Source organism: Polyodon spathula, chromosome 19 (genome assembly GCF_017654505.1).
Source record: "Polyodon spathula isolate WHYD16114869_AA chromosome 19, ASM1765450v1, whole genome shotgun sequence".
Classification (NCBI taxonomy): Eukaryota; Metazoa; Chordata; class Actinopteri; order Acipenseriformes; family Polyodontidae; genus Polyodon; species Polyodon spathula.
In genome coordinates this window covers 17,255,012-17,267,862 of record NC_054552.1, presented here as the reverse complement: position 1 = coordinate 17,267,862, position 12,851 = coordinate 17,255,012, and the positions used below count along the sequence as shown (strand labels likewise).

The 12,851-nt window shown below is 35.5% G+C and overlaps 1 protein-coding gene across 1 annotated transcript in view; it reads left to right on the top strand.

Annotated features, from left to right (window-relative positions):
* Positions 1–3,258: 3,258 nt before the first annotated feature.
* LOC121294272 (CUGBP Elav-like family member 4) overlaps positions 3,259–12,851 on the top strand; it is a 324,915-nt gene continuing 315,322 nt past the window's right edge. The window contains exon 1 of the mRNA XM_041217837.1: positions 3,259–3,684. Within this exon, the coding sequence (XP_041073771.1) occupies positions 3,435–3,684 (250 nt within the window). The 5' untranslated portion in view covers positions 3,259–3,434. The remainder of the gene's footprint in view (positions 3,685–12,851) is intronic.

The following is a 12,851-nucleotide window of genomic DNA, read 5'->3' as shown; positions in this document are numbered from 1 at the left end:
CTTTTTGTAGCGAGGTGACCAGAACTGAACACAGCATTCTAGATGAAGGCTTACTAATGCATTGTAGTTTTAACATTACTTCCCTTGATTTAAATTGAACACTTTCCATTATGTATCAGAGCATCTTGTTGGTCTTTTTTATAGCATCATCAAATTGTCTTGTTCATAGATTCTTTCTTTCAATACCTCCTATATGGTGTTTATAATGCAAATTTTATTGCCTGCATGCAGTACCTTACAATTTTCTCTATTAAATGACATGTTTTACTTTTGCTTACTAGCCCGCAACATAGCCTACCTTTGCTAGTTCATTGCACAAAGCTAGTGTAGGGCTACTATCTAGGCTTTGTGGTTTATCCAGTGACAGTGTAAAGTGACTAATTATATAAAAGCGAAATAAAAGTTTTCTTTTAGTTACCAATTTTTGTTTTTTAGCAATATGAACGTAGTAGAAGTGGGCAGAGCATTTCATGCAATATTTTTCTTGAGGGTGATTGTGGTTGGTAAGGCTGTATCGTACGCTGGCAGACCCAGCGGCTTAACACGTGTGTAAAATATCGCCCAGGAATGGAAATGAGACCAACTAATTAGATTTCAGTTTTGCTTGTGGTGGGTCACATAGGCGTTGTTTCAAAGACACAATTGTAAAAATAACTGGAATTACTTAACTCTATAAATATGTACTTACAAAACATTTGGCGAATTGGTAAAAAAAAAAGAGAGACAATTTTCACTCTAGGAATATATGCGCTTTGTCATACTGATATTTATTTTAGCTACTAAGCGCATATGCCCTGAATATCAAATGTCTTCTGACAGTTATAAACTCGCGGTCTCCGTCTTTTTTAACCCGACTCATGTTCCGAACGTGGTTTCCATCATAAAATGAAACACTTTTCTGCTGTTTTCCGACAGGTGGAATAGATGTACTATACATAAAGGTTGCAGTACAACTATTTAGTATTTAAATGAGAAACCTATATGTTAATGACACAAATTACAGTTTTATATCATTTCATTTCAGGATTACAATCAATGGACAGGTGGGACTAAAAGGTAGTAAAGGCAAAGAAAAACAAAACAGACGTGTGTTTCAGGAGATACTGAAAAAGAAGAGACGATACATGTAATAGAATATAATAATAAAGCATGTCAGGACAGAAAAAACACCATTAAACTTACAAAGGTAATTTAATGTGGCCTAATTTTGAATGTTCTTCATGTAGCGGTTTTGGTAGATATTTTATGCCAAAATGTAAAATAAATGAATCAATAAAATAATACATAAAAAAATATAGAAATACATCAATAGATATAGACGTGCTTTTATTTATTAACTTACTTATTTTTATTTACTTATGTTTCATTTTGGAATTAAATATCCTCCATACCATGTTACACGTATGAAAATTAATAACACAGGAGTGTATAATAAGATATCAAACAAATAACCGTGGCAAAGAATGACAGCGCTGTGAATAATACTGGCAAAGCAGTATGCTTGACTCTAAATCCTCTTTAAATCTATCACATAAATACAATATCGTAGCTTTACCCTGTCGATATCTTTGTAGCATTAGCTCTTCAGTAATGTCCAAACAGGTGGCTTATTTCAGACGGAGTCTGTTTGAAATAGGTTCCCGTCTCCTGTTTGAAACGGGCAGAACCATTTTAGACGGAAAATAGGCTACTCTCATTCCAACCACATCAACCCTTTTCATTTTTGTACAGGGGGTATGTAATTAGATACCCACCTAAAGCTACGTTTTTGCGACAGTTCTCATCCTTCCTGGCCATTTTAATTGCTCTGAACTTGAAAAACAGTCGGAAAGTTAAAACCCCGCCACAAAAGTCCTCCACGACAGTCAGAAAAGCTTTGATAGTCAGGGCATTATCTCAGAATACAGGTGTTCTATAGAAGCACACCGGAAGCATGGTTTTATATGGACACTAATAAGAACAGGTCAAGAAAAATTAAAGATGCTGCCACTGCCGTCTGTTTTATTTTCTTGGTATTTTGTGAAGTGCTTGAGATGCCATGGCGCAATATAAATTGAAGTTGTTATTGTAAGGACTTATACAATGTGTATCCAGTTTCAAACGTTAGTGCCCCTGCATGATTGATAGAAATACTGCAGATTCAGTAGGTCAAGCTATCGGACCTACAAACGGTATAGGGTGGAAATAAAAAGGGTGTATATACTGGAACTCTGAAGCACGGAGGTACCAAATTAAACCTTTTTATTTAATTTATTTCAGCTCTTGATTTGAACGTTTCAGTATGTTTACCAAATCAAATCGAACAAGCATCAGTGCAGCATTTTAACCCTCCCATAGCGCTTCTTCGAGAATTTTTCAAAACAATATTCAATAAAGAATGTAAAGTCAGTCTGTGGGAATGTAAAATTAAAGGTGTGTTTCTTTTTTTCTTACCCCCTGAGTTTGTTTCATGAAATTATTTATTTTACAAGCTGCAGGACTGCGAGTAATTTACATCAAACAAGACATAACGCAGCGAGTGTAGCTGATCAGTTAAATCAGATTAGCTTACACACACATGAATACTTTGCGATGTTATACAATTATTGAAAACAGCATGAGAATATTAGTGCCAAAAACGCATGTGATTTTTTTCAGTTGCCAACATTGCGTATAAAAGGCTCACAAACAGCTGGATTTGCAGTATGTAATAGCTACTCTGATTCCAGACTATTTTTGTTTTAGAAAGTCGTTTACTGGGGAGGTTTATTTGTGCCACATATGTATTGTTTGGGGCCAATTTCATGTTCCCTGAATATGTAGAACTTTACGTAAACACACAAGTTATATTGCTACGCAATGTGGCGTTTATGTTCATAGTTCTTGATTGTGTACTGAACATTTTCTGTGGTGGCCCATGGATCCTTTTTAAAGATATTCTCAGGAACCTCTACACTGGCACACACCTGGAGACAGACAGCTTTAAAAAAATCCACTGTTCCCTCAGGAACCTCTACTGGCACACGTCTGGAGACAACAGCTTTAAAATGATCAACCCTTCTCTCAGGAAACTCTGCTATCACACACCTGGAGACAAGCTTCTTTTTTTCTGGTAATAATAGATGTATAAGGAAGACCCCCATTTTCGTTTTTTTGAGCCTGTCCTGCAACTCCGTTGTCTTCTCTTATTGGCTCCGTCTATGTTATTATGCAAACAGTCTGGGGAGGGGTCTAGTCAAGAGCCAGTGGGCTGACGTCATACGGCAGACTAGTGGAAGCTGACAGAGAGAGAAGAGAGCGAGATCAAGAGGAAGGAAAACATAATAACAAAATAAAGAGAAATCTAAAGGAGAGCGAGGCAGAGCGAGGGAAAGCACGGAGAGAGTAAGAGAGTGAGAGAGAGAGAGAGAGAGAGAGCGTGTGTGAGAGAGAAAGAGTCGGCTTATTGGAAAAAGATGGCTACAGTCACCGCGAACGGATTGCAGCAGGAGAACGGATTCAGCACCATGAACAGCTCCGGCAGGATGAACGGGCTGAGCATGGGACAGAGTACCATTCCAATGAAGGACCACGATGCCATCAAGCTGTTCATTGGGCAAATCCCCAGGAACCTGGAGGAGAAAGATCTTAAACCGCTCTTTGAGGAATTCGGCAAGATCTATGAGCTCACCGTGCTGAAAGATCGGTTCACGGGGATGCACAAAGGTCGGTTTCAGTCCCTAACGTCATTCGCAAGGGTTCAAAAAGTGCCCGTTTAAGAGTTAAGGTTTTAGTGCAAAGATTTAACTTCCTCCAAAATCCGTAAGCATGGGTTAAATATAAATGTGAATAGTTATCTGGAGTTGTATATGAAGACCAGCCGCCCAGTCTACGTTTCAGTTCTGTGTTTGTATAAAGTACATAGCACTCCACTGAAAGAAAGGTCTGGGAAGTTTAGCGCAGTTAATACCATTACTCCCACCCCTGCTGTCAGGATGGAGTTTATGAATACTGCAGGGTTTAAAAGTTGTTTTAACACATTTTGTCAAAGACCAATTTAAACATAGCAAGCGAGTTTACGGCAGGCGTAACTAACTCCCATGTGTGTCAACAGACATGGGAACAGGTGTTTGGTGTCATACCTGCTAATATACAAGTGTTTACATTGACATGAACGAGTATTGTTTTGAAGGTACAGTGTTTCATAATAACACACAAGCTTCAGGAGAAATCTGTCAACGTGTAGTATTTAGGTAACGCTTTCCCAGCCAGAACAAAGCGATATATCACTATCAGCGGTGTAGACACCACGGCAAGCGCAGGGTGCCCAGAAAGAGAATCCTTCACTTGCAACAACAAGGACTGCCTGGGGACCCGGGTCAAGTAGCACCCGCGAAAGTGAACCCACATCTTCTTTCAAATGGTGTCAGTGTAATTAAAATGTGTTTTTAAACACACGACAATTATTGAAATGCATTTTACAGGTGAATCAAACAGGTGAATTGATGTGATTGCGTGCAGCTGTACTGAGGGTACAGATTTGTCTTAGATTGATGAGTTTTCAGTTTGCTAATTGTGTTTAATTTAATTTGTTTTGTTGAGAAAAAACAACGAGAACACTAGAACTGGAGACTGTTAATCATAATTCAATACAGTCCTTTCGCTGTATTCCGAAAGCTTGGATGTAGCCTATTCATTAGTAATCTGTTCTAAAAATAAAACTATTAAAAAAAAAATACTTAAAAAAAAAAAAAAAAAAAGATACGACCTTTGTCAATTAACATGTTGCACAGGTATATATGTAAAATAGCATATACTTCATTTTGGACAACCTTCTTTTGTATTAATTTGATATGTTCCAAACAACATAATCTCACCAAGGATTATGTAGTCCTTGTAATAATTAATTAAAGAAAGGAATGAGTAACACCAGCCGAATCTTAAAACCAGTGCATAGTCAACATGTTTAAAACCACCGAGTACAATATTGACTGAAAACAACAATTTTTTTTTTTTTTTTTTTTTTTAACAAAAAAAACATTTGAAGATCAAAAAAAAAGAAAAAATCAAAAGCTTTTTCATTAGTCTGATCTGTGCATCATCACTGTTGGTAAATGTTTTTTTTTTTATTATTATTATATATTATTTTAAATAATAATACAAAATGATCAAGATATATACATCTTTATCAATTGAGATCGAGTAAAGACATTGAGTACAAATTACAGAAAATATTGACATAATGCTTTAATAGAATTGAGCTTCTAAATTTAACCCATCACCACAATAGCATCTCATAATGGATTGCTGCACTCATCCATTCTCTTCTACCTGTTGCTGGTCTGAGTGACTGCTTTGTGAGTGGAGCTGCTTGCTGCACATTTTCACACTGGCTCCATGTTCTTTTGACAGCTCTTTTGTTTGTAATTGTAACAGGTGGCTGCTAGTGTCCACTCAGGCGAACTTCAGACACACAGTCACTTATTACTGATTCCTGTTCAGCTTCAATGAAAAGCCATTTCTATATAAAGGACAAGAGAAGAGTTCTATACAGTGGGTATGGAACCATTACATTTAAATACCATTGGGGGTTCATTCACTTTTGTGTAAAAACAATTTAAAAATAATTATTATTCAGCGAGTAACCTTCATCAATGTTTTTCATTGGGAACACCTGTAACCAGCGAGCTAGATAAGGGTTTGGGTTATTAAGTAATTTGCTCTCTAATTTAGACACTATGTGAGTAAAATGTATTTTGGGTGAGTACAATGCAACATTACCTTGAAGTCGTGAGTACTTTCAATAAATACTGTACATATTTTAACGTACATTATTTATTAGGGTATGCATTAACTACAACCCCTTAATTATGAACTGTAATCTTACTTGAACTACTATACGAAAAGTTGGTCTTACATAAAAACAAAAACAACAATTATTCATATTTGTTTGACTGACCACAAACACTATAGCTGTGATGTAAGTAAACACAGACACAGATTTATTTTTACTCCAAAACTGCAAATATAATATACTTAACAACGGGCTTGCATGCACATCTATTTATAAAGAAACGATAATATTGTATTCCTTATTGATCACCTTGCTTTAGCAATATAAAGCATCCCGACTCTCTCCAAACACAGAGTATTGTATTTATTTAGATTTATGTTCCAAAAATTCAGATAATTGATAGATAAATTGGTAGGTTTGGTTGAGGAACACTAAAACAGTGCAGAGAAATTCAGAATACAAAATCAAGAATCCAGTTGGTTATTCACCAGTCATAAACATGCATTGAAAATGAGGGGATGCAACTTCATGTTGTTTTTCTTTATTGAAAACCCTGGGCTTTTTGGTCACATGTGTCTGGCAATTCCCAGGCTGGCTACAATTAGCTACTTCGACATTCCATTCTCTAGCTATTACACGCAGTATATTCACAATCGATCACAGAGACACAGGGAACCAATGAAGTACAAGAATCCTGATAACATGTGAACAAGCTGTGCAGTAAAATTGCTATATGTATCCTTTACGCATTACATTTAAATATAAGGTGTAATTCATATTTTATTCAACATGTAAAACAGCCATTATGCAGCTAATCTGGAGCACTGCCTGCAGCCATTGATGGCTAACAACATATCAATATAAATTGAATCCATTATATAGATCCATAAAATAGCTAGTTTTAGAATTTACAAAATAAGTCCAGTCCAGGAACCATCTGCAGTCTACAGTCATTTGCAAAGCATAATAATCTACTTATGTAACCCATAAGCAGATATTTAGAAATATGTTTTAGTGTTTGTTGTACAGTTTTCCTTACTTCCTTGAGTAAAGTAATGTAGGCATCTTCAACACTGTTGCTGGGTGTCTCTTTGTCTAACTGATTATTTGTGGAATCACCGTAGGGTGAATTTGATAAACTACACTGGTGACAATTGCCTCCCAAGCCCCTGGGTGACACTGGCACCAAATACATTTTGACAGGTCCTCTGAGTATCCCAATGTACATAGCATTATCTGTCTCTTGCCTTCTTGCTGCAGTATACTCCTTTGTATCATTTCTAACACGGACACACATGGAAATTGCCTTACAAACAGCACTTCAGTTTCTACACAAGCTGCTTTTATTGCCTAATGTGTCCTTTAATGCCAGTTTATGGTAACAATCTAAACTGTCTTCATTGTTTTTGTTACAATAATCTAAGCACCTCCAAGCCACTTGAAAATTGTAAGTTTACAAAGATTTTAACAGTAAATGAAAGTAAAAACCCTAAATGTCACAGCAAAAGTAAAATATAAAGATGACTATACATCATGTGTTTGTAGCTTAAATGTTTACAGAGAAGGTTTCAATGTTTAGCTATTAAACAGATTTACATCCTTAGTAAATTGTGTGTGTGTGTGTGTGTGTGTGTGTGTGTGTGTGTGTGTGTGTGTGTGTGTGTGTGTGTAAAATGCTATTTAAATGTAATGATGACTGATTACACAGATATAATTAAAGTGTCAAAATGCATATGCATATGCATGTATAATGTGTGTATGCATTATCCTCTTCAATATTGCTGAAATGCTTCATTTTTATTGAGAATGTAACTTAGTTACTGTAGCTTTACTTGATTTACACACTTAAACTTGACTGTATAGAGCTCTGGATTGTGAAATCTGTGTTGTACACACTCACATGCCTGCAGCACACACTGAAGAAGGAGCAGTATAATGGAGCAGCAGATCTGTCACAGCAGTTTAGCAAAGCACTGTCTCTCAGTTATCAATCTCCTTCTGAGGATCACACACTGCTAATCAGGAACAAACATATTGCCATCTCCCAGTGGGACCAGCAACGAACACACACTAGAACGTTAAAAGACATATTTTGCATGATGAAACAAGCTCTGCATCTCAGCAGCTCTATGGTGTAGTACAGTCACACAGATGAGCCATTAGTCACGGCACACACCTCCAATGAGTTCATCACTAGGAAGAAAAGATTCACAAAACCCTCACGTTCAATTCAAGCACATCATATCCACTTTGCAGGAACATCTGTGAAAGGCCTTCAAAAGAGAACTTGTTTTCCACACAATACATGTCCCTTTCTATTTGCACTCTTGTAGAATCAAGGGAAGGGGACAGGCACCGACAGCCTGCCGATGCTTGTGCTAAATCAATTTAGAAGCACCCACATCTAGGAAATATGCAATGAGACTTTTTTTTTTTAATTAATTAATTCACACCTCGACTGCCTAGTTTGACCAAATGTTCCATTTAATAATAATTTGAACTATTTAGGAATGGCAATTATAATTATATATATAATTCTGGAGTGTGGACTGTGTGAAGAGAAAACTCATGGTGATCACAATCATATTTCTGTTGTGCGAATCTGGTGGCTACTGATTTGCTTGTTTTACCAGTACACTGAGCTGTCTTTTTTTTTACAATACATAATGCAAACACATTATGCAACCACAATACAAATTGGTGTGGTTTGGCAGTCAAACTTACTTGTAAGTCTGCAGTTAAGTCCGGTGATTGTGTTTCAGTGGTAATATTGACCTGTGTGCAGGTTATGTTTCAATGGCAGTGGTAATACTGACCTGTAGGCAGGTTGTGTTTCAATGCTTGTGGTAATACTGACCTGTAGGCAGGTTGTGATTCAATGGCTGTGGTAATACTGACCTGTAGGCAGATTGTGTTTCAATGTTTGTGGTAATACTGACCTGTAGGCAGGTTGTGCGGTGCAGGCTGTGGCAGCAGCTCATTCCAGGTCTCACCCTTTGTTTGGGTCTCTTTACCAGCTATTGCAAGGCACTGCTTGTTTCCTGCTGTCTTTTTGGTGGGTTTCTACTGAAGCATGGTCTCTATTATTGTTCCTAGGTCTCTACTGGCCTTGTACATCTGGTTCCATTCTTCATGGTACTTCAACCAAAATTGTTATATTCCATGTTAATATTCCTAGGTTTGCACAGTATATTACAGTAGGTGCTGTTTCTTCTCTCAAACTGTATGCTTTATTCAGCGTTCCTACCTCTGTGCTGCAGCGTACTATATTTGTATTGGTCATCACTTGCACCCTATCAACACTTAAGGTGATTACGCTTTATATAGGCAGTGGCTTGCTTTTCATGCACAAATAAAAAATAAGTCTGAACTTTTTGAGTATTTTGGTCATACCTTTTGGCCTATTTAGGTTTACATGTAGTTTTCTTTTAGGGATAGAAATTATACTTCAAAATTCAAATGACAAAACATAGAAAATGAAGTAAGCAGTAACACACAACAAACTTTACAAATGAGAGGAGGCCATTTCTTGCTCATTTGGTTGTTAGTAGTTTATTGATCCCAGAATCTGCTCAGCTTGACGGATCCCAGGGTGTCAGCTTCAACAACATTACTGGGGAGTTGGTTCCAGACTCCCACAATTCTCTATGTAAAAAAAGTGCCTCCTATTTTCTGTTCTGAATGCCCCTTTATCTAATCTCTATTTGTTACCCCTGGTCCTTGTTTCTTTTTTCAGATTGAAAAAGTCCCTTATCAATACCTTGTAAAAGTAAACCTTATCAATCAATACCTTTTAGAATTTTGAATGCTTGAATTAGGTTGAAGCATAGTCTTCTTTGTTCAAGACTGAATAGATTCAATTATTTTAGCCTGTCTGCATATGACATGCCTTTTAAGCCCAGGATAATTCTGGTCACTCTTCTTTGCACTCTTTCTAGTCCAGCAATATCTTTTTTGTAGCGAGGTGACTAGAACTGAACACAATATTCTAGATGAGGTCTTACTAATGCATTATAAAGTTTTAACATTATTTCTTTTGATTTAAATTGAACTCCTTTCACTAGATCTCTGAACATTTTGTTGGCCTTTTTTGTAGCTTTCCCACAAGATGAATCTTATTATAGTTTCCATAAGTTTCCATATAATAGAAGTCAGGCTTATTGGTCTGTAGTTACCTGGTTTGGTTTTGTCTCCCTTTTTATGGATCAGTATTATGTTTGCAATTTTCCAGCCTGTTGGTACAACCCGTCTCAAGACGATCCAAGTGTGTTATCGAGCTTATAAAATCAGTACAACCCAAGTGTTTTATCAAGCTTATAAAATGTGTGATTGGTATTTTGAAACTGTTCCTGATCAGAACGCAATGAGGTCTGAATCACTGGGCTCACTCTTTCAACCACATGGCATTGGAGTGTTAGCAGCCAGTCAGCACGAAATATTTTAGAAATACATTCAGCTGTTTTACAGATCTGCAGAAAATTACAGAAATATATAGATATGTGTAGATACAGGTATGATCTATATATGTATCTATTGGAAAACGGAAAAAAAAAAAAAAAAAAAAAAATCCTATAGTTTTTCAGTATTAAGCTTTTGTTTTAGGAAAAATCTGTCTTAGTGATTCTTTCTGTGATCAAAATACAGCTGGGACCTGTATAAAATTTTGGATTCATACATTTGTAATATGTTATGCCCATTGATTTCAAATAGATTAATAACATCTAAATTAAATGTAAACTATAGATGAATTTATATTCAATATATTGTATATATTTTATTACAAATAATGACCAGTTTTGTTATATTTAAAAAGTGTTTCTATATGTTTGGAAAAACAAAACACAATTAAAAAAAAAAAAAAAAAAAAAAAAAAAAAAAAAAACACATGTCCTCATCAAAGCATCATTGACTGCCATTCCCTTTATTCACGTGTTCAGCATGCAGTAATTGTATATTGTTCAGGTGTCAATATCATACAATACTGCACAGAAACCTGCCTTGTAAATAGCTTAGTGAATTTACATTTTGTTGTTGTTTTTAGGCAATTGAACATTTATTATAGCGTAAAACTATGGCTATTGAAACCAATTGACTGTTACCATTTCTGTTTCACAGATCTCATTTTGTTGTTCAGCATTTATCTCATACCAAACCCATCTGTACCTTTTTTAGTTTAGTTTATTAAAAATGTGTGTTTTTTTTATTTTTTATAATTAATTTCAGTGGGTATTCCAGTCTGTGGTGGTGAATTGTTTCTGCAGATCAGTGCTAGTATTCTGGGACCTATTTGTAAGTTGCTGTGGTTGTCAATAAGTGGGCGGCTTATGAGTTGAACAACATACAGTAGAACAGATATTCATAAAGCACCAGAACTGGGGCACATTTCAATACCAAGGTTATAATTGTACTTGTACTTGTGACTAAAATAGATTCAAATATGAGGATTATTATTTATTTGAATTGTCTAACTAAAATTACTTTTCAAACTTTTTTTGTATATCATAATTAAATATTATATTATATGAGTGGGGCACATAAATTGTAGGAAGAAATCAATACAAAGTGAGTTATCATTGTTAAAAAACTCTGGAATTGATAAAAACAATTGTAGGTACAATACCGTACCGAGCTTTGGGAAGGATGAAGTCTAGGACAATAGGCCAGACTTTCTAATTCGACTGTCTTTTGAAATGAGAAAAAAAAAAATCAGAAAATATTTCAAAACTAGAACCAAATAAGATCATTTTTAGGTTTATTATTATTATTATTATTATTATTATTATTATTATTATTATTATTATTATTATTATTACTAAAATGGTTCTTATTAAAAAATAACAAAATAAACTACAATAAATGTTAACATTAACACTGTTAGCATGTCTCAATGTCTGACATTAGGCAACATTAGAAAAGCGAAGTACAATTACTAATATAATCAAAAGGCAAGGGTTAAAAACATTAGAATGACATTTAAAGACACTTCAGTGTGTGACCTGACTTGTGAGTGAAACATTTGCATACATCACTTTGTGAATGCTGTACAGCATTGACTATATCAGTAAATGTTCTGCCTCAGTTTATTTACTGAGTTGGAAAACACATTGGCTTTCTCTTTCAGATCCTTGTAAAAGGAACTGACAACCAGAACAACTAAACATTTTAAAAGAGGAAAGAATGTCATCATAATATTCTTTTTTTATTGCAGGACCCTATTTTATCAATTATTAAACTTTCACTATTGCTGCATTTATACATACTAAAAGACTACTTAAGATGTATGTCAAGACAGAGAAAGTGCTACTATTGAAAACACTCATTTCCACGTAGACCCTGTGGCACAGAGTTAGGAAACGGTTAAACCAAACAGTGATAGAAAAAGCTATTAAACTGTTTTTGTTTTCAGCAAAAAAGTACTTGCAGCCCATTATCCAAGTCATCTCACAATGTTTGAATAGTTAGGACAAAAAGACAGAGCAAGGTCCAGTCCATAGAGTTTAAATCTGCAGAGCAGACAGACAGCAATTGGGTATAATATAATTACCGTGGTTGGACACAACATTACAAATGGCTATAATTTCACTGTCAATAGTGTGTAGGCCCACTATGGGAAACCAGGATAGAACTGATTCAGTGTGATGTGTCTGAAAGGCGTTATTTGGAGGGGTCACCATATTATAGGTGTGTGTGTGTTTATATTATAGGTGCTGTAAGGATATATATATATATATATATATATATATATATAATATATATATCTTTTAGAATATATAGAAAATCTACAGATGTGGGGGAACTTTGAAAAAGGTTTAAAACGTAAATGAGGACTCAATTATTGTAAGGCGACATTGGTTTTATGTTGGGAAATATTTTTAAGAAAAATAAAAAACTGAAATATCTTGCTTGCATAAGTATTCAACCCCTGTGCTGTGGAAGCTTCCAGTTTGCACCAATGAAATTAAGTGCCCTAACGAGGACACAATTACCATTGGCCTCCACCTGTGAACCATTAAAGTTGCTGTCACATTTTCTGGATAAAAACCCACTGTTGAAGGATCATTGGTAAGGCTGTGAATCTGAAGGAAAATGAAGACCATCT